The sequence below is a fragment of the Erythrolamprus reginae genome, chromosome 10 (genome assembly GCF_031021105.1).
Source record: "Erythrolamprus reginae isolate rEryReg1 chromosome 10, rEryReg1.hap1, whole genome shotgun sequence".
Lineage (NCBI taxonomy): Eukaryota > Metazoa > Chordata > Lepidosauria > Squamata > Dipsadidae > Erythrolamprus > Erythrolamprus reginae.
In genome coordinates, this window is record NC_091959.1 from 42,064,416 (window position 1) to 42,087,269 (window position 22,854).

At 42.4% G+C, this 22,854-nt stretch overlaps 1 protein-coding gene across 1 annotated transcript in view; it reads left to right on the plus strand.

Moving 5' to 3' along the window:
• Window positions 1–3,493: 3,493 nt before the first annotated feature.
• The window catches only part of CLTCL1 (clathrin heavy chain like 1), a 75,884-nt gene continuing 56,523 nt past the window's right edge, over window positions 3,494–22,854 (plus strand). Inside the window, exons 1-2 of the mRNA XM_070761998.1 lie at window positions 3,494–3,769; window positions 17,474–17,681. Coding sequence (XP_070618099.1) covers window positions 3,728–3,769; window positions 17,474–17,681 — 250 coding nt within the window. The 5' untranslated portion in view covers window positions 3,494–3,727. The remainder of the gene's footprint in view (window positions 3,770–17,473; window positions 17,682–22,854) is intronic.

The following is a 22,854-nucleotide window of genomic DNA, read 5'->3' on the forward strand; positions in this document are numbered from 1 at the left end:
GCACATCAAATAATTACCATAATTCTTTAATCCACTTCTATTGTGGCCAAGATATAATTTCAACAGCTACAAGCGTGAGAAATACCTTTGCTTTCCGTCAAAGCATCTTATTTGAGCACAGTGAAGGCAGTTTTTCCAACTCTTTTTCAAGATCTTGGATGCTGATGGTTTTAACATTGAAATCAGGGTGGATTTGATTTAAATCACCATTTAAATCATTTAAATCACCAGTAAAAAGCTTGATTTAAGTCAACTTAAATCATAATTTTTAAAGAGCAGCTGTCATCTCTATCCCGCAGCGGCTCCTCCTCTACCCCGCGATTGACTCACCAACAATCCCAATATTGCAGAATTTTGATTGTGTGACTACATGGAGGTGATAATGGTTCTCAGCCTCAGTGTGAAAAACAGCCCTTAAGTCCCTCCTCCCCCCCCCCCCCATGTTGTTCAAATAGTCACTATGTGAACGGATGTAAGTCAAAGACAACCAGTAGATCCCCAACTTTGTGTGTCATGCATGGTGTGGGTGGTAGCAAGATTTGGCAGCAGGCCTGCCTGGCTTTTTACACACTTAAAATAAATAAATAAATACACACCCCAAACCGTTGGATGAAGTCACTGCTGCTCCCTTCGCAGCTGTTACTTTGAAAGAGCTGGTGGGTTGGCGCTCTTTCCTTTCTGCCCAGCTAACTAGGCCACAAAACACAGTTTGGGTTGCGCTAAACAGCCACAAAAAAGCCCTGGCGTGCGATGATGCACTTGCAACCTTTCCCAAGAGCGGGACCATGGAGACGGAATTGGCAGCCATCCGTGCCCTTTGAAACGGGGAGGGGGAGAACTCTAAACCTCTATAAACGGTCCATTTGCATCAATGGCCCATTGAAAGAGAGGGAAGTGGTGGTGGTGGTGAGATACTCAAATAAAGAACTGTCCTCTACGGCGAGGGCTTCTCTGTAGAAAACAACTCGAATGGGGGTCAGCATCTGAGCAAGGGGCTTCGTTCCTTGGTTAGATAGATGGACAGATACTGATACTGAGTAGGTCAGAAAGAGGAAGATTATATATGTGTGTGTGTATATATATACGGTCTTGGCATATTCAGGTTTCTTCCCGTGTAGGATTCAGAAATTTCTGGCGATGTTTCGACGAAGTCCCACTCGTCATCTTCAGGCTGGTGCTTCTGTCCTTGTTCTAGGGAGAACACAGCACAAGGACAAGAACAAGGACAGAAGCACCAGCCTGAAGATGACGAGTGGGACCTCGTCGAAATGTCGCCAGAAATTTCTGAATCCTACACGGGAAGAAACCTGAATATGCCAAGACCGTCATACCTGTACCCGTGACAATTTACGAAAAACAAATTATACACCCCAAGTAGTGAGGGATTAATATTGTATATACAGTATATACATATATATTTGTTTTTGTAGATTTTCACGGGTATATGTATGTAGATTGTTCTGAGTTCGGGTTTTGCCCCGTGTAATATTTTGCATGTCTATGCGACGTTTCGGTGAAATCAAATTCACCATGATCAGGCTGAAGTTGTAAGCTTCGTGCTGCTGTAAATATAGTAAATATACATATATATATACACACAGTAATCCCTCACTACTTCATGGTTCATCTTTCGTGGATTCACTACTTTACGAGTTTTCAAACGGGGCTTAAATCCATTAAATCCATTGAAAATTTTAAATCCATTAAAAATTCATAAAATTATTCTACAGTACTACTGTGCTTTATTAAAGAAACTGGTAGGATATCACGTTGTTCCAGCTGAGAAACATTATAGAATGACTGTTTAATGCAAAGGGTGGGTTTTAAAAGTCCAAATACTCGTTAAATACATAAAAAATTATCTTTCTTCTACTTCACGGAAATTCGTTTTTCACGGGTGATCTTGGAACGCATCCCCCGCGGAAAAGGAGGGATCCTTCGAGGTGGGTAAAACGAGAACCCCGATTGTGGGGGCAATATGCTGGATTTGTTCAAATGTGCTATTGCTAACATGTTGTAAGCCGCCCTGAGTCTAAGGAGAAGGGCGGCATAAAAATCGAATGAATGAATGAATGAATGAATCTAAAACACAGCCAATAGAACCCAAACCTGCCCACCCACATAGCTATAAGTGAAGGCAATTCCAAGGTCAAATCTTGTGCGAGAGCTGTTGGCACCGAGCCACAGCAGGTTTCGCTCCACTATGAGTAAATAACAGACATTTCCCCAAATATTGATTTTAGAGCCGATTGATGCTTTGACAAGAGATGCAGAGAAATAGGACAATTGCCTATTATTTCAATCTCACATGTCTCCCGCAGCATTGGCTGACCTAACAGAACGCTAATTTGGGTGTTTTTATACGTGATGGCACCTTGCACCATAGTTTTGAGAGGCATTGAAAGAAGAAAGCATCTTTGGGGCATGAGAACAACAAGGAAAGAAGGAGGAGGAGGAAGAGGAAGAAGAAGAATTATTCTTGTTGTAAGCCACCCTCAGTCCTTTGGGAATGGGCAGTATACACATTTAATTTAATTAATTTGACTTCTATGCTGCCCAATCCTGCAGGACTCTGGGTGGCTTACAATAAAAAACAATAAAATAAGTCGACAGCAATGATAATTCAAACCAAACAAACAAATAAATAAAATGAAAAAGAAGAATAATTCTTGTTGTAAACCATCCTGAGTCCTTTGGGAGTGGGCAGCAAACAAATTTAATAAATAAATAAATGAATGAATAAATAAAATGGAGGAGGAGGAAGGAGAAGAAAGAGAAAAAAGAAGGACGAGAATTCTTGTAAACCACCCTGAGTCCTTTGGGAGTGGGCAGCATACAAAATAAATAAATAAATAAATAAACAAATAAATAAATAAATGAAGAGGAGGAGGAGGAGGAAGAAGGAGGAGAATTCTTGCATGCCACCCTGAGTCCTTTGGGAATGAGCGGCAAACAAATTTAATAAACAAACAAACAAACAAATAATTAAAATGAAGGAGGAGGACGGAAGGGGAAAGCAGAGGGAGGAGGGAAAAAAGGAGAAGAAGAAGAAGGGGAAGGGAGGAGGAGAAGGAGAGGGAGAAGAAAGGGAGGGAATGGAAGGAAGGAAGGAAGGAAGGAAAAATGCGAAAGAAAGAAGAAATGCAAAAAAAAACCCCTCTATAGCAGAGCAACGTCTCGGACTTTAGCATCCTCCCGCCTCATAGGCTGTCCCAGCAAACAGCATTGGCGGGAATGTAAGAGAGGACCCCTCCTCACCCATTTGGCCAAAGGACCCTCTTCCCCTCCTCTCCCCCCTCCCAGCAGAGTGACCTTTGCCCCCTTTCCTTCAAGAAAGAGAGAGAGAGTCGCGGCCAATAATAATAAAAAAAGACGCGCCTGCCTCAGGGACTATTTTTTCCTTCGGAGGACCCCCTTCCTTTCATCGCGGGTGGGCAGGCTGCGCGGAGGGATCTTCTCCCGAAGCCTTGCAAAAGGAGTGGGGAGGGGGAGAGAAAGAGAGAGAGAGCGCGCAAGGGAGAGAGCGCCCTGCGCCTGCGCAGTACCATCCCCGCCGGAGAGCGGCTCTCCACCCCTCGCTGCCGGGCGCGCGTGTGGGGCGGCGAAGCGGCGGCCGTTCCCGGAGCCCCCCACCCCTCCACCCGGTCTCCTGGGCTCCTTCTCGGGACTCCCCCCGCTCCTCTCCCGCTTCTCGGCCTCGGGGAGACCCCCCCCTTCGCCCACCACCATGGCTCAAATCCTCCCCATAAGATTCCAGGAGCATTTCCAGGTGAGGATATTTTTTTTGAGGGGGGGGGGGGTTGTGAGAATGAGACCCCGCAAGAATGGGGAGGGGGCTTCCTCTTCCCCCCGAAAGCCCTCCCCTTCCTTTTGGTGAAAAAAAGGGGGGAGCAGCTGAGGCCTAGTAAAGGGTGTGGGGGCTGGAGAGACCCCCCTCCAATTTGGGGGTCTTCGGGGGGGGTGCTCCTCTTGCAAATGAGGAGGGGGGTCAGTCTCTTGGGGTGATGCAAAGGGGGGAAGCCCCCCTTGAGGGTCTTGAGTGAGACTACACCCCCCTTTCGGGATTCTCCCTCCCTCTTTTTTGTCTTGCTTTAAAGAAAGGGGGGGTTGGTCTTCTTGCAAAAGAGGGGGGGTCAGTCTCTTGGGGTGATGCAAAGGAGGGGGGAAGCACCCCTTGAAGGAGTTGGGACTCCCCCCCTTTTGGGAGTCCCCTCTCTTTTTTGTCTTGCTTTAAAGAAAGGGGGGCTGGTCCTCTTGCAAAAGAGGAGGGGGCTCACTCTCTTGGGGTGATGCAAAGGAGGGGGGAAACACCCCTTGAGGGTCTTGAGACCCCCCCTTTTGGGAGTCTCACCCCCCTCTTTTTTGTCTTCCTTTAAAGAAAGGGGGGTGCTCTTCTTGCAAAAGGGGGGGTCAGTCTCTTGGGGTGATGCAAAGGGGGGGAAACACCCCTTGAGGGTCTTGGGACTCCCCCTTTTGGGAGGTTACCCCCTTCTTTTTTTGTCTTGCAAAAGGGGGAGCAGAGAGGAAAGGGGGTGTGTAACTCCTTTTACAACTATGCACCCCCCTTTTTTACAAAGGGGGGAGGGGAGAAGAGAAGGACTTGGGGATATTTTTAATTTTTTTATGGGGGGGGGTTTGCAGTGAATGGGGAGAAAAATCTGCTGACCTGAGATGTATGTTTTGGGGTTTTTTTGGTTTGGGGGGTGTGTGTTTCCCTTTAGTTTGGATTGCAGAGATTTGTGCAGAGTCACTGGATGACTGGATCCCTCCCCCCCTCCTCCTTCTCCTCTTCCCCCCCCCTCTTGTTTTTGGGTGGGGAAGGGAGCTCTGGCCTGCATTACTACACCACCAGGAATGATGGTGGGTGGGAGGGGGGGGTAAGAGGTAGGAGAAAGAGAAAATGGATGGGGGGGTGTTTCAGCCTGCAGGCCCCCTCAGTGCCATCTGCAAAATGGGGAGGGGGGGTGTAACGCAGGCCAGGCCACTGTCCAGCTCAATTCCCCCACTTCCTTAGTACTCCTTAGTACTCCTCTCTTTGCAAGGCATCGGTCCATTTGGACTTCAACTCAGAGTGGGCCTTCTCTGGGTCCCATCAACTAAACAATGTTGGTTGGCGGGCCCCAGGGGAAGAGCCTTCTCTGTGGCGGCCCCGGCCCTCTGGAACCAACTCCCCCCCCCCCGGAGATTAGAACTGCCCCTACTCTCCTTGCCTTTCGTAAGCTCCTTAAAACCCACCTTTGTCGTCAGGCATGGGGGAACTGAGACATCTCCCCCGGGGCATATACTGTACAATTTATGCATGGTATGTTTGTATGTATGTTTGTTTAGTAAATGGGGTTTTTAAATATTTTAAACTATAATTTAGATTTGTCATGAATTGTTTTATTCTGTTGTGAGCCGCCCCGAGTCTGCGGAGAGGGGCGGCATACAAATCTAAATAAAAAATAAATAAATAAACTCCCAGAATTCCCCAGACAACATTTGCTGGCTGGGGAATTCTGGGAATTGAAGTCCAAATATCTTCAAGTTGCCAAGGTTGGGAAACACTGCGTTAATGGGACTTTTTTTTAGCAGAGGAAGGAGCAGATGTTATAGATGGGGAGGGGTGTGTGTCTCCCCATTAGTCTCCAAAGAGGGCAGGAAGGACCAGCAGCGGAAGAAAAAAAAACCACAGCCTCTATTGGCAAAAGAAAAAGGGGAAAAAGAAAGAAAGAAAGAAAAAGAAAGGAAAATGGGGAAGAGAGAGAGAGAGAGTTTGTGGCAGGAGTTTAAAAGAATTTGCTGAAATGAATGAGGGAACCGGAAGTGGATTTCCCAATGCCCTTCAGCCTGCCCCTCCCTTTGGCCACTGAGTTCTCCATTTCCAACTACACACTTACTCACTCACTTACTCACTCATTCACATGCTTAGGACCTTTTTTCTGCCCTACCCTGGTCAGTTTTTATTTCATTTGTTTTAAGGGGTCAATAATAAGAACTTAGCATCTGCAGGTGTGTAATAATAACAACGGCATACAAATCTAATAAATAATAATAATAATAATAATAACAACAACAACAACAGCAACTGAGTTGGAAGGGACCTTGGAGGTCTTCTAGTCCAACCCCCTGCTTAGGCAGAAAACTACACCACTTCAGACAGATGGTTATCCAACTTCTTTTTAAAAAAAACTTCCAGATATTGGAGCATTCACAACTTCTGGTGGCAAGTTGTTCCACTGGTTAATTGTTCTAACTGTCAGGAAATTTCTCCTTAGTTTTAAGTTACTTCTCCCCTTGTTTAGGCTCCACAGAGTCGGCCTTCTCCAGGTCCCATCAGCCAAACAATGTCGGTTAGTGGGACCTTGGGGAAGAGCCTTCTCTGTGGCGGCTCCGGCCCTGTGGAACCAAGTGCCCACAGAGATCCACACTATCTCCACCCTGGAGGTCTTCTAGTCCAACCCCTTGTGCTGGGCAGGATTCTAGATAGTATTCCAGAGAAATGTTTCTTGAAAACCAATGATGGAGCAACCACACATGGCTCTTCTGGAGCATCCACAACTTCTGGTGGCAAGCTGTTCCACTGGTTAATTGTTCTCACAGTCAGGAAATTTCTCCTTAGTTCTAAGTTGCTTCTCTCCTTGTTTAGTTTCCACCCATTGCTTCTTGTCCTACCCTCAGGTGCTTTGGAGAATAGCTTGACTCCCTCTTCTTTGTGGCAACCCCTGAGATATTGGAAGACTGCTATCATGTCTCCCCTGGTCTTTCTTTTCATTAAAACAATCATACACAGTTCCTCCAACCGTTCTCCATATTTATTTATTTATTCATTCATTCATTCATTCATTCATTCATTCATTTATTAGATTTGTATGCTGCCCCTCTCCGTAGACTCAGGGCAGCTCACAACAACAATAGAAAACAGTTCATAACAAATCTAATAATTTTAACGATTAAAAAAGAAAACATTAAAACTCCCCTTATTAAAACATACATACACACAGACATACCATACTTAAATTGTATAGGCCCGTGGGAGATGATTCAATTCCCCCATGCCTGATGGCAAAGGTGGGTTTTAAGGAGTTTACGAAAGGCAGGGAGGGTGGGGGCAGTTGTAATCTCCAGGGGGAGCTGGTTCCAGAGGGTCGGGGCCGCCACAGAGAAGGCTCTTCCCCTGGGGCCCGCCAAACGACATTGTTCAGTTGACGGGACCCGGAGAAGGCCAACTCTGTGGGACCTAATCGGTCGCTGGGATATTTTAGCCTCCAATCTTCATTTGTTTTATAGCCTTCATATGTTTTAGCCTCCAGTGTGTGTCTGTGTCCCATCCAGGCACAGGGATCCTGGTGAATTCTCCGGTTGAGAAGCAGCGTATTTTAAACCTTAATTGTAAGATGTGATGCACGACTCCAAACTGTTGTGAATCTAAAGCGTACTGATTTGCTAGTATGTTCCACCAGGTTGACAAAACGTAAGCTTCGCATTGCAGCCTTAATTCAGTTTATTTATTTATTTGCCTTGCAAAATTTCTGCAGCATCTAATTTACACGTGATTCCGAATAGCACACCCAATTTAAAGTTTGGGATTTTCAGCCTGCTCAAAAAAAACCCCACCATAAAACAGAAATGTGGCCCTGATCTGGGTTTCTTTCCAGCCTAAAATTCTAACACAATCTGAAGTTAGTTGGGGGAAAGATCAAAGGCAACATGAGAAAATATTATTTTACTGAAAGAGTAGTAGATCCTTGGAACAAACTTCCAGCAGACGTGGTTGGTAAATCCACAGTAACTGAATTTAAACATGCCTGGGATAAACATATATCCATTGTAAGATAAAATACAGGAAATAGTATAAGGGCAGACTAGATGGACCATGAGGTCTTTTTCTGCCGTCAGTCTTCTATGTTTCTATGTTTCTAATGGATTGTGGAACGTAATCCATCATTTGGGATGAAATCATGAATCCAAAGTCATTGTTTTGTTAAAGAATTGTGGCAAGTTTTAATTACAGTGATCCGATATTTTCTATTGGGGATTCTCTTCCGCGTCATTGGTCTCGGCTCGGCTCCTAAACATTTCCTGCTATGCCAATTCCCGTTTCTTTTCCCTAAAATATTTTTAAAAATTTTTCCTTCCCCCTTGTTTACACAATACTGTAATTCAGAGATGATGGACCCCAAATTTATCTGGTTATTATTTATTGGGTATAGGCAGGGTGCCCTGCTTCAGCAAGAGGTTGGACTAGAAGACCTCCAAGGTCCCTTCGAACTCCATTCTGATTAATTGATTGATGTCCTTATTTATTTATTTATTTATTTATTTATTTATTTATTTATTTATTTAATTGGATTTGTATGCCGCCCCTCTCCGGAGACTCGGCGCGGCTAACAGCAACAATAAAACAGTGTACAATAGTAATCCAATACTAAAAACAATTAAAAACCCATTAATATAAAAACCAAACATACATACATACATACCATGCATAGAATGGTAAAGGCCTAGGGGGAAAGAGGATCTCAATTCTCCCATGTCTGACGGCAGAGGTGGGCTTTAAGTAGCTTACGAAAGGCAAGGAGGGTGGGGGCAATTCTAATCTTTGGGGGGAGTTGGTTCCAGAGGGCCGGGGCCGCCACAGAGAAGGCTCTTCCCCTGGGCCCCGCCAAACAGCATTGTTTAGTTGACGGGACCCGGAGAAGATCCACTCTGTGGGACCTAACTGGTCGCTGGGATTCGTGCAGCAGAAGGCAGTCCCTAAGATAATGTGGTCCGGTGCCATGAAGGGCTTTATAGGTCATAACCAACACTTTGAATTGTGACCGGAAACTGATCGGCAACCAATGCAGACTGCGGAGTGTTGTTGTAACATGGGCATATTTGGGAAAGCTCATGACTGCTCTCGCAGCTGCATTCCGCACGATCTGAAGTTTGTTAAGGATAATTTGTTAAGGATATGCAGAATAATGTCCTTTCAGAGTTGTACAGAAAGTCCTAGACTTACGACCACATTTCTGTTGTTAAGTGAGACATTCTGAGCGCAACATTTCTGTTGTTAAGCAAGACATTTATTAAGGGAGTTTTGCCCCATTTTATGACGTCCCTTGCCACCGTTGTTAAGTGAAACATAGCAGTTGATGAGTTAAGACATCCGGTTGTTAAGTGAATCTAGCTTCCCTGTTGATTTTCCTGACCCGGAAAGTCACAAAAAGAGATCGTATGAACTTGGGACACAGTGACGGTCATAAGTACGAACCAAAGTGCCGAGCGTCTGAATTTGGATTATTATTATTATTATTATTATTATTATTATTTATTAGATTTGTATGACGCCCCTCTCCGAAGACTCGGGGCGGCTAACAACAATAAAGAAGACAATGTAACAAATCTAATATTAAAAATAATCTAAAAAACCCCAATTTAAGAGACCAATCATACAAACAAGCATACCATGTATAAATTCTATAAGCCTAGGGGGAAGGGAAAAATTTCAATTCCCCCATGCCTGATGACAGAGGTGGGTTTTAAGGAGGTTGCGCGTGCGAGGAGGGTGGGGGCAACTCTGATATCTGGGGGGAACTGGTTCCAGAGGGTCGGGGCTGCCACAGAGAAGGCTCTTCTCCTGGGTCCTGCCAAATGACATTGTTTAGTCGACGGGACCCGGAGAAGGCCAACTCTGTGGGACCTAACCGGTCGCTGGGATTTGTGCGGCAGAAGGCGGTCCCGGAGATATTCTGGTCTGATGCCATGAAGGGCTTTATAAGTCATAACCAACTAATGTGACCCTGGCGATGCCACAGAGGTCGTAACTCCGAAAAACAGTCCTAGATCACTTCTTCCAGTGCCATTGTAACTCTGAACGGTCACTAAATATCTCCGGGACCGCCTTCTGCCGCACGAATACCAGCGACCAGTTAGGTCCCACAGAGTTGGCCTTCTCCGGGTCCCGTTGACAAAACAATGTCGATTGGCAAGACCCAGGGGAAAAGCGCTCTATACAGCGGGATCACAGTCTGCCTCTTGCCATGCTGCAATTTTTTGGGGGGGTTGCCACTGACTACCGTCCTGTGATCACAATTTTACCTGATATTTTCTGCAATCTCTTGCAGTATGTTTGCTCTTTACATTACAACAGTAGCCGAACTGTCAAAATCCGTTCCAGAATCTAGATGGAAAACAGCTGAATTCCTTGACCAACTTAATATTCCGAAGCATCGCGTATTTGAGCCACTTAATATTCTCAAGCATCACATACTTTTTACAGCGGGGAGAGTGCTCATTTATACTGATTTCAAATTATCAAAAATAATTATGGCTTCATTCAGGAGATGTGACCTGATCATAAATCAGAAAGAAATCTCTTGGAGGAAGCCTGTTAAGTATTGGAAACCGGAGGATGGATGGATGGATATATACAAATATATATATGGGCTACAAAAATGGTGCATGATCTTAAGCATAAAACTTACCAGGCCTTCTGCCGCACTAATCCCAGCGACCAGTTAGGTCCCACAGAGTGGGCCTTCTCTGGGTCCCGTCAACTAAACAATGCCGTTTGGCGGGGCCCAGGGGAAGAGCCTTCTCTGTGGCGGCCCCAGCCCTCTGGAACCAACTGCCACCAGAGATTAGAATCCTTGCCTTTTGTAAGCTCCTTGCCTTTCGTAAGTTCCTTAAAACCCACCTCTGGGGGAACTGAGATATTCTTTCTCCCTAGGCTTCTACAATTTATGCATGGTATGTTTGTATGTATGATTGGTTTTATAACAAGGGTTTTAGCTGTTTTTTACTATTGGATTGTCACATGTTGTTTTTACTACTGTTGTTAGCCGCCCTGAGTTCACGGAGAGGGGCGGCATACAAATCAAATTAAATAAATAAATAAATAAATAAATAAAGACTTAATGAACTCAATCTGTATAGTTTGGAGGACAGAAGGGAAAGCGGGACAGGATCAAAACATTTAAATATGTTAAAGGGTTAAATAAGGTTCAGGAGGGAAGTGTTTTTAATAGGAAAGTGAACCCAAGAACAAGGGAGCACAATCTGAGGTTAGTTGGGGGAAAGATCAGAAGCCAGGTGAGAAAATATTATTTGACCGAAAGAGTAGTAGATGCTTGGAACAAACCTCCAGCAGATGTGGTTGGTCAATCCACAATAACTGGATTTAAACATGCCTGGGATAGACATATATCCATCCTAAGATAAAATACAGGAAATAGAATAAGGGGAGACTAGATGAACCAGGAGGTCTTTTTCTCCCGTCAGTCTTCTATGTTTCTATGCTTCTATGTTATGAAAACTTTACAGGATTTCTGTTTTTCTTCCTTTTAACCAATTCTTTTTTGTAATGCAGAAAAGTACAGGACTTCTATTACGATTAAGCATAACTTGGGGGGGGGGGGGGAGAGACAAACGTTGTTTTATTTTGCTAGATGCTTCAACCCAGGTGCGTTGTGAAAATCTGTGAGAAGGACATTTCAAAGGGAAACTTGTGATAGGCCTCAGACCGAAGTAGGGAACTTTGTCCAAATATTTATACTTCTGCGATAAGGAGAATGAATATAGGAAAGCTCTCCTCCTTTTCCCAGGGAATTACTTGAATTTTTTTTCTTCTTCTTTTACTTTTGCTGTTGTTAGTTGCGTTGTTGTGTGTGATCCATCGTGACACCATGGGCAACGTTCCTCCAGGCCAGAGGTCTTCAAATTTGCCAAGTTTAAGACTTGTGGAGGTCAACTCCCAGAGTTCTCCAGCCAGCATAGTCTATATTTATTTATTTTATTTATTTATTAATTTGACATTTATTCCACCCCTATCCGAGGACTTGGGGCCGCTTACAACCTATAATAAAACAATGTATAACATTTTAGATCCAATTCATTCAATATAAAATCTAAAAAAACCCAAGCCTTAAAAAGCAGTCATTCCAATTCAATCAACTTTTTTTCAGCACACTCATCGGCCAGGGGGCAAGAATCTAATAGCCCCAAGTCTGGCGGAAAAAATGAGTCTTAAGACTCTTGCAGAAGGCGAGGAGGGTGGGGGCAGTATAGATCTCCAGGGGGAGAGTTGATTCCAGAGTGCCGGGCCCCCCACAGAGAAGGCTCTTCCGCTAGGACCCGCCAACCGACATTATCCAACTCTTTGCGGCCTGACTCGTATGGCAGAAGGCAATCCTGTAGGTATTCCATCTCCCAGTTCCAATGTACTGTAGTCCTCAAATATACTTCTCAAAAAAATAAAAGGAACACTTAAACAACACAATATAACTCCAAGTAAATCAAACTTCTGTGAAATCAAACTGTCCACTTAGGAAGCAACACTGATTGACAAATCAATTTCACATGCTGGTGTGCACATTCAACTTTGTACAGAATAAAGAATTCAATGAGAATACTGTATTTCATTCATTCAGATCTAGGATGTGTTCTTTGAGTGTTCCCTTTATATATGTATTTATTTTATTTTTTTAATTTACAGGCCGCCCTTTTCCTAGCGGACTCAGGGCAGCTTACAACGGTAAAAAAAACAATACATAGGACAAAAACAAGTAAAAAAATTAAAACCCAGTATTACAATTTAAATACCCCAATAATACAGGCATCACTCATTCATATTTCTGGCTGGAACGGAGAGTTAACGCTTAATGTTCTGTCGACCTAAGTGTGTTTTCAATGCTTTTCGAAAGGCAAGGACGTTGGGAGCGGCACGAATCTCTGGGGGGAGTTGATTCCAGAGGACTGGGGCCACAACAGAGAAGGCTCTTCCCCGTGGTCCCACCGGCCGACATTGTTTGGCCGACGGGACCTGGAGAAGGTTGACTCTGTGCGACCTAACTGGTCACTAGGATATATGAGGCAGAAGATGGTCCCATAAATAATCTGTTCTTAAGCCATGTAGAGCTTTATAGGTAATAACCAACTCTAATAACTCTAATATTTGTCCAAATATTTATACTTTTGCAATAAGGATAATGAATATAGGAAAGCTCTCCTCCGTTTCCCAGGGAATTACTTGAATTTTTTTCTTCCTTTACTTTTGCTGTTGTTAGTTGCGTAGTTGTGTGTGATCCATCGTGACCCCATGGGCAACGTTCCTCCAGGCCCGAGGTCTTCAAACTTGGCAAGTTTAAGACTTGTGGACTTTAACTCCCAGAGTTAAAGCCCTACATGGCATTGAACCAGAGTACCTCCGGAACCGCCTGCTACCGCACGAATCCCAGTGACCGATAAGGTCCCACAGAGTTGGCCTTCTCCGGGTCCCATCGACTAAACAGTGTCTTTTGGCGGACCCCAGGGGAAGAGCCTTCTCTGTGGCGGCCCCAGCCCTCTGGAACCAACTCCCCCCGGAGATTAGAACTGCCCCTACCCTCCCTGTCTTTCGTAAACTACTCAAGACTCACTTATTCCCCCAGGCTTTTTTTTAATACTTTGTTTTATGTTTGGTATGAATGTGCTGTTTGGTTTTTTTAAATAATGATAGGGTTTTATATGTTTTTTAATATTAGGTCCCACAGAGTGGGCCTTCTCCAGGTCCCGTCAACTAAACAATGTTGGTTGGCGGGCCCCAGGGAAAGAGCCTTCTCTGTGGCGGCCCCGACCCTCTGGAACCAACTCCCCCCAGAGATTAGAACTGCCCCTACTCTCCTTGCCTTTCGTAAGCTCCTTAAAACCCACCTTTGTCGTCAGGCATGTGGGAACTGAGACATCTCCCCCGGGCATATACAATTTATGAATGGTATGTTTGTATGTATGTTTGTTTATTAAATGGGGTTTTTAAATATTTTAAACTACAATTTAGATTTGTTATGAATTGTTTTATTCTGTTGTGAGCTGCCCCGAGTCTGCGGAGAGGGGCGGCATACAAATATAAATAATAAATAAATAAATAAATAAATTAGATTTGTTCCACTGCTATATTGTTTTTATTACTGTTGTGAGGTGCCCCGAGACTTCGGAGAGGGGCGGCATACAAATCTAATAAATAAATAAAAATAAATAATAGGTAATAAGCAACTCTAAAGAGCAGTCAGGGTTGATCTCCTCTAGGACTGACCCATTGGATCGCCTGGCAGTCCGAAGGGCTCGCAGGAGTCTCCTCCAGCGCCAGAGTTCAAAAACCTCCATTCTTTGCTAGTAGAATATTGAAATAATGGTCTTAACTAAAGGAAAATTTGCCTCCGGCAAGGATTAGATTGGGAGTTGGATGAGCAATCGTTGGTTTTCTGTCTTTCGAGACAGAGCTGTCAATTAGAATCACTCTTTTTAGAATTTCAGACATAATGAAAATTTTCCCTTGGAACTGAGAATGTCCAAATTGTGTAGAAGTTGTAGCACACAATTCCAAGGTGTTTTTTTTTAAAAAAAATTATTTATTTTTATTTATATATTTTATTAATTTTTAAAATAGACAAAACTGACAAACATACATTTAACATAAAAATGGGGTTGTAACTACCCCACTTATTCTAGAAGTAAAATTTCAATACAGAAAAAGAGTACATTTAAAAAATACTTAAATTCAACTTATTACTTTAAATGAAAAGAAGAAATTTGTTTTACCTTATATAATAAATTTTCATACATAAACTAAACCTAGCATAACTCTTAAATCATAACAATACTAATTCTAATATAAATCTTAAATCATAACACTGCTAATACAATTCTCTTATTTATTTATTTCTTATTTTAATATTTTTTCTTATTTATCCATATGTACACTTTATTCCATATCTCATAATATTCTGTTTCTTCTTGGTCATTTAACCGTCTTGTCATCATATCCATTTCAGCGCATTCTAATATTTTCTTAATAAGGGGTGGTTTTTTTAAATGGGAGTGTTTGGCAGTTGGACATTCCAAGCTATTTAATGCCTGCAATTTATGTTGTGTCTTCTGTAGGAAGGAATCTGGAATTCTTTTCAGATGCTGTCATTTTCCTAATGCTTTTTTTTTTTTTAAACACAATGTTCACACCATAAAAAGTGACTTCTGGGAAGAGTTCCTGCTTTGTAGTGAACAAGCTTGTCTACGTAAGAAATAAACACTGTTATAGCTGAATATTACAGAAACATGCCTTTTTCTCGCCTCTTAGTAATTGACAGCTACTGACAAATAGATTCCCAGGAAAAATTATTAAGCAGCTTCCATGAAACGTATATACAGATGTTTAATATTTTTTTTCCTAATAGCTAGTCGGCCGCCTTGCATTAATTGCAAAAATAAGAAAGGATATAAAATCAATAAATAATAAAAGCACACAGATGTGTCCAAGTAGTTACCAAGAACTCGGCATGCGGGAACAAAGGGTTTTTTTTTTCTTCTGGAATATCTGTGGACATTGAACATTGTAGAAAGAATGAACTCCTAAGGGATTTCTGCAAGTTATTCATTTTTCTGAATTTGGTACCTCCTTGGAACATCACCACTGAAATCTCCACTATTCCCACCTAGCTGCTGCCTCTTCTTCTTCTTCTTCTTCTTCTTCTTCTTCTTCTTCTTCTTCTTCTTCTTCTTCTTCTTCTTCTTCTTCCTCTTCCTCTTCTTCCTCTTCTTCCTCTGCTCCTCCTCCTCCTCCTCCTCCTCATCACTATTATTATTATTATTATTAATTAATGATGATGATGATGATGTATTAGATTTGTATGCCGCCCCTCTCCGAAGACTCGGGGCGGCTCACAACAGTAATAAAAACAGTGTAACAATGGAACAAATCTAATAATAAAATATATAAAAACCTCAACAATTAAAAACCATACAGCACATACACATCAAACATAAAATACAAAAGCCTGGGGGAGGATGTCTCAGTTCCCCCATGCCTGGCGATATAGGTGGGTCTTAAGTAACTTGCGAAAGACAAGGAGGGTGGGGGCTGTTCTAAACTCCGGGGGAAGTTGATTCCAGAGGGCCGGGGCCGCCACAGAGAAGGCTCTTCCCCTGGGACCCGCCAAACGACATTGCTTGGTCGACGGGATCCGGAGAAGGCCAACTCTGTGGGACCTTATTGGCCGCTGGGATTCATGCGGTAGAAGGTGGTTCCGGAGGTATTCTGGTCCAATGCCATGTAGGGCTTTAAAGGTCATTACCAACACTTTGAATTGTGTTTTCAATGCTTTTCGAAAGGCAAGGAGGTTGGGATTATTATTATTACTATTATTATTACTATTATTATTATTATTATTATTATTATTATTATTATTACTACTACTACAAAAACAGTAATACACCAAACGAGATTGATATGCTGGATTTTGCATCACAATATCACAAGTCAAACACTTCCCAAGCATCTAGGACTGTGTGATGTATTTTTGTATATGATGCGCACAGATCCAAGTACGGTGGCCTTTTGCCACTGACAGATCGTGATTTGGACAAGGTTTATTGTTTTCAAATGCTGGCTGAGGTCTTTTGGCAGTGTGCCGATTACCACTGGGACCACCTGCTTTAAGATCCTGATATCGGCTAAGTTTTTCTTGTTTTTTTTCATCAAGTCGGCTGTCACCTGGTATGGCGACATCAGCGATCCACATTTTTTTCTATTACGCTATCATGAAGCCTGGTGTATTGTGTTTCAAAACCTTGTCCGTTTGAATTCGAAAAATCCTGAATATTTTGCCATGTTTGTTTTCAATTATTTTCTCAGGTTTATGATCCCACCAGTTCTTTATTATTAATATATTATTGTTGTTATTATTGTTGTTGTTAGAAACATGGAAACATAGAAGATTGATGGCATAAAAAGACCTCATGGTCCATCTAGCCTGCCCTTATACTATTTCCTGTATTTTATCTTAGGATGGATCTATGTTTATCCCAGGCATGTTTAAATTCAGTTACTGTGGATTTATCTACCACGTCTGCTGGAAGTTTGTTCTAAGGATCTACTACTCTTTCAATCAAATAATAATTTCTCACATTGCTTTTGATCTTTCCCCCAACTAACCTCAGATTGTGCCCCTTGTTCTTGGGCTGACTTTCCTATTAAAAACACTTCCCTCCTGGACCTTATTTAACCCTTTGACATATTTAAATGTTTCGATCATGTCCCCCCTTTCCCTTCTGTCCTCCAGACTATACAGATGGATTTCATGAAGTCTGTCCTGATGAGTTTTATGCTTGAGACCTTCCACCATTTTTGTCGCCCGTCTTTGGACCCGTTCAATTTTATCAATATATTTTTGCTTTTGTTGTTGTTATTATTTGTTGTTATTTGTTGTGAGCCGCCCCGAGTCTTCGGAGATGGGCGGCATACAAATCTAATAAACAATAATAATAATAATAATAATAATAATAATAATAATAATAATATTTCCCCCGTTTGGCATTCACATCTGGTGGAGATCATGTTTGACATTCCCTGTGCATTAGCTCGGAGGGTGGTTTGGTTCTTTTCCACCCCCCTGCCTCCCTCCAAAAAACCAGGTCAAGAAATGAATGAACGGAGGAGGAAGACCACTTTTTATAACGTAATGGCCCTTGTTGTTTTTAGCTCCAGAATCTTGGAATTAATCCCGCCAACATCGGATTCAGCACCTTAACGATGGAATCGGACAAGTTCATCTGCATCCGGGAAAAAGTTGGGGAGCAAGCACAGGTGGTCATTGTCGACCTGGGCGACCCGACGACCCCCATCCGCCGTCCCATCTCGGCAGAAAGCGCCATCATGAATCCTGCTTCCAAGGTCATCGCTCTGAAAGGTACGTTGGCCGATCGTTTTGCGCCAAAGAGGGAGCCGTGGGGATAAGAATTCACACGAAAGGGAAAACTTTGCCTGTTTTTGTTTTTTGTTTTAAATTGCCATTTTAAAAAATATATTTTATTCAGTGCGTTATTTATTCACCTTTTTGGGGGTAGGGAGTTTGTGCAGATGGTCCTTAAGACCACAGTTCCGTTGCTAAGCAAGACGTCAATTTGAGCATCGACATGTTTTATGACTTTTCTGGGCCAGCGACTCGCTGCAGATGTTAAATTAATAACATGGCTTGTTTAATTAATTAAATTGAATTAACACGTTAAATTAACAACATGGGGTTTTTTTTTCATTTGTTAAATTGATTTTAGCATTTTTAATGGATTTGGTTTTAAACTGGTTTAGTTTTCATCTTCTATTTCTACTGTTTTATCTTATTCACATAGAGATTTATTTATTTATTTTAAGTGAAACTTGGGCCTATTAATTGTTGACCATAAATTGAGAGACTGAAAATGACAGTCACGGAATTATAAATTGCGAGGAAACGATTGGGGCGGCCTGCTCAAAATAGCAATTCCAAAGGGAACGATTAAATATGAATCTCAAGATTAGAAAATAGATATTCCAGGCCCCTGAGAATTTCAAATGCTGCCATTTCCAAGTTTCCAGAAAGATTTTCCCAGCCAGGAACTACTTCAATGCCTTAATTTTCCTCAACAGCACTGATGACGTAGATAGACAAATCTAAGATTTGGTTAATAAAAGTGCACTGTTTTGTTTTGTTTTAAATCCAAGATTAGATTATGCAACACTTTTAGCTATAGCAAATAAAAGTGATATTTCTGTAGGAACTTGATTTTGGCTTTCACATTATTAGCCTGTAATCCAGAGGCTATCTGATCAGCACATTAAAATGTCCCTCCAGAGATAGGCAGGCAAAACTCTTTAGATTTAAAATAATGTCACCGCCAACTGACTCTGTACTTTTCCTTCCTGCATTCTTGTCTTTAATACAGACGGTGAGTTCATTTTACCCTGGCAAACTTGTATGTTTTAACAGTATGGAACGGTCTAATCTCATAAAAAGTACTGAAATCTAGGCGAGAAAAAAAAAAGATATATATATATACACAGTATATACTGTACAGTGTTCCCTCGATTTTCGCGGGTTCAAACTTCGCGAAAAGTCTACACCACGGTTTTTCAAAAATATTAATTAAAAAATATTTCGCGGGGTTTTTTCCCTATATCACGTTTTTCCCCGCCCGATGACGTCATATGTCATCGTCAAACTTTCGTCTGCCTTTAATAAATATTCTTTTAAATAAACTTTAATAAATAAACATGGTGAATAATAATCTAAAGGGTTGCTAAGGGAATGGGAAATGGTAATTTAGGGGTTTAAAGTGTTAAGGGAAGGCTTGTGATACTGTTCATAGCCAAAAATAGTGTATTTACTTCCGCATCTCTACTTCGCGGAAATTCGACTTTCGCGGGCGGTCTCGGAACGCATCCCCTGCGAAAATTGAGGGAACACTGTATATACATAAGCAATTGGGCATCTCAACGGAGAATTCCGCTCAGTGGATTTAATTGGGATCCAAATGCGATGGCTTGAATTTTGGCAGGAAAAATTGTCGTCTTCCTTTGTGATATATACCGCTTCATGACTTGCTGTTTATAACTGTGCCAAGGAATGGCTCTCGAGTAAATCCATCCCATGGTTGTACAGTTCATGAATAGCAAGGAACGGAGCCGCGCATACTTTTATGAGAGACCTTTGCTAGCATGGTGTCTTGTGTGCTGGTCCTCCACTTGATTCTAAATGTGGTTTTGGGTCTCAGAAAGTCATGACAAAACTCGCAGGGGTCCAAGATTGTATAGATCATCGGATTATATTGGAAATTTCTGAGCCTGAGCTATTGTTTGCAGGCTTGCTTAAAATTGCTTGAATACACAGCATGGGCGAATAACCCTATTAAAACCACTTATCAAAAGATTCAGCAATCATCCTAAGCAATAGCACTTAGACTTATGTGCTGCTTTGCAGCCCTCTCTTAAGCGGTTTACAGAGCCGGCGCATTGCCCCCGACAATCTGGGTCTTCATTTTACCCACCTGGGAAGGATATAAGGCTGAGTCAACCTTGAGCCACTCAGGATCGAACTCCTGGAGTGAGCGGTGTGGTAAGACTGCAGCGCTGTGTTCTAACCACGTGCTTTAATTCTGGTTATCTTGGCCCCCTGCGAATCGGTGCATTGACCAGGAAAGCTAACACTGATTGACAGCCTGAAACGCAGCTCGAACTAACATGTTAGTTTTTGTAGGTACACCGAAGTAACGAATCGGAGAAAATGTAAGTGTCGTCCCTTAAAACGGGAGCCTCAAACTTTGTCGACTTTAAGACTTGTGGACTTCAACTCCCAGAATTCGGGTTAGGGCTTACTGAGGGATTCTGGGAATTGAAGTCCACAAGTCTTAAAAATTGCCCAGTTTGGAGAACCCCTGACTTATATAGCACTATCATATCCTCTCGGGTTTTTCTGCCTCTTTTCTTAAACATACGAAGCCCTGGGGAATAGGTACGATAGCTTCTCAGTAGCCCCAGAATTGTAGCTTGTCCCAAAGCATTAAAGTCTGAGAGGCCTATGAATCAAGGTCTGTTCTAAAATAATAAACTGCAGATCCTTGGTTGCTAGAGATTGGGGTGAGTCCCGGTCTCATGTTTTGCTTGGTTTTCCCGCGATGAACGTAATCGCACCAGACTTTCAGAGACGTATAATGGTTTCCCTAAATGCAGTGATGGGCTGCTGCACTATTTATTGAATACTTAATAGGGGTTTTTATTGTCCTTCCTTCTCTACTACCTTAGTATGATCCTTTAATTATTTTTAAACTAGAAAGCAATGAAATAAGTATGTTTTTACCCATAAACCCTTCAATCGTTTTAATCGTCATCTAGGACCGAACTTTTATAGCAGTTAAAGAAAATTGAGCTGCTTGCCTAACCTGTTATCATACCGAACCTTGTGGGTTCGACACAAAACCTTAAAACGTCGCTGTGCTCCTCAACCAATCATGCTGTCTATCATTTGTCCTTTTCAAATAATGTGACTGAATCTACTGGAAAAAAAAGTCCTATTTGAAAACTTATCTTGGTTCGGTAAGCCACTCCCACCCGGTCACATGATTGTCAAGCCACTCCCACCTGGTCTCATGACCGGCAAGCCACACCCACTAAATAAGCCACGCCCTCAGTATGGCAGTAAAAAAGGGGGGGCAGCCCATCACTGCCTGAATGGTTGGTAAGAGCATACCGATTGCGTTGTCGGACTACTGCATGTGGTATTTCCCGGCGATTGGCGCATTCTCGTAATTTATGTCCCCTCCGTTGTGCCGTAACCCGAGCTTGTAAAATCGCCTCCGTGATAATTGCAAAAACGGCGAAATGCATCACTTTACACCAGCGTTTCCCAGCCTTGGCAACTTGAAGATATTTGGACTTCAACTCCCAGAATTCCCCAGCCAGCATTTGCTGGCTGGGGAATTCTGGGAGTTGAAGTCCAAATATCTCCCAAGTTGCCAAGGTTGGGAAACACTGCTTTACACTGATCGTTTCCATGCACTCGGCATGGGAATGCAAAAACCACTGTGGGGGTTTTTTTTGTGCTCAGATCTAAAGTGTTCAGAGCTTTTCCTGTCCTCTCCCCCACACCACGTGTAACCCCCCCCCCCCTTTCGATGTGACCCACCTATTCAGGCTTGTGTATGTTTGTGTTGGTGTTTTGTTTTCTTTGTAGCTCACCTGAATAGGGAACAGATGCCTTGCCCGCCCGCCCAAGATAAGCGGTATCGTTCAATGGCGTTATGCGCGCAGCTGTAGATTAATCCTGGTTAGAGGCTAGAATCTATTGGGGGTTAAGCTTCCTTGATGCGACAGTCACTTAAACAACACAACCTGCCGGAGTGGCCCTTGCCGAAAGGCTGGGTAAAATTGCCTCGCTTTGCTGACCCTTAAATTCTCTTGGCACCACTCTGACCCTTGACTTAATCAAACCTTAGGGCTGCCTTGATTGTGGGGAGGCTCTCTGTTGCTACCCCAAAAGTTGAACAAGTGACTGATACAAATGCGGTTATGTCTATTTCAGAGTATCTTGGCCTTTGCCTGCTGTTTCCCCCCCAGAGCCAATTTATCTCTCTCTCTTTTTCTCTCTCTTTCTCTTTCTCACACTCTATCTATCTATCTATCTTCTATTCTGTCTCCATCCACCATTCGTCTGCCCCCCCTCTTATCTATCTATCCATCCATTTTATCTATCTCCATCTACCATTTCTTTCTGTCTGTCTGTCTGTCTGTCTGTCTGTCTATCTTTCTATCTATCGAACTATCAAACTATCTATCTATTGAACTATCGAGTCTTCAGAGAGGGGCGGCATACAAATCTAATAAATTATTATTATCTATCTATCTACCTACCTACCTACCCACCCACCCACCCATATCTATCTATCTATCTATCTATCTATCTATCTATCTATCTATCTATCTATCTATCTTCTATTCTATCTCCATCCACCATTCGTCTGCCCCCCCTCTTATCTATCTATCTATCCATCCATTTTATCTATCTCCATCTACCATTTCTTTCTATCTGTCTGTCTGTCTGTCTGTCTGTCTGTCTATCTATCTATCTATCTATCTATCTATCTATCTATCTATCTATCTATCTATCTATCTCTCTATCGAACTATCAAACTATCTATCTATTGAACTATCGAGTCTTCGGAGAGGGGCGGCATACAAATCTAATAAATTATTATTATCTATCTATCTATCTATCTATCTACCCACCCACCCACCCACCCACCCACCCACATCTATCTATCTATCTATCTATCTATCTATCTATCTATCTATCTATCTATCTATCTATCTATCTATCTTCTATTCTATCTCCATCCACCATTCGTCTGCCCCCCTCTTATCTATCTACCCATCCATTTTATCTATCTCCATCTACCATTTCTTTCTATCTGTCTGTCTGTCTGTCTGTCTGTCTATCTATCTATCTATCTATCTATCTATCTATCTATCTATCTATCTATCTATCAATCAAACTATCTATCGAACTATCGAGTCTTCAGAGAGGGGCGGCATACAAATCTAATAAATTATTA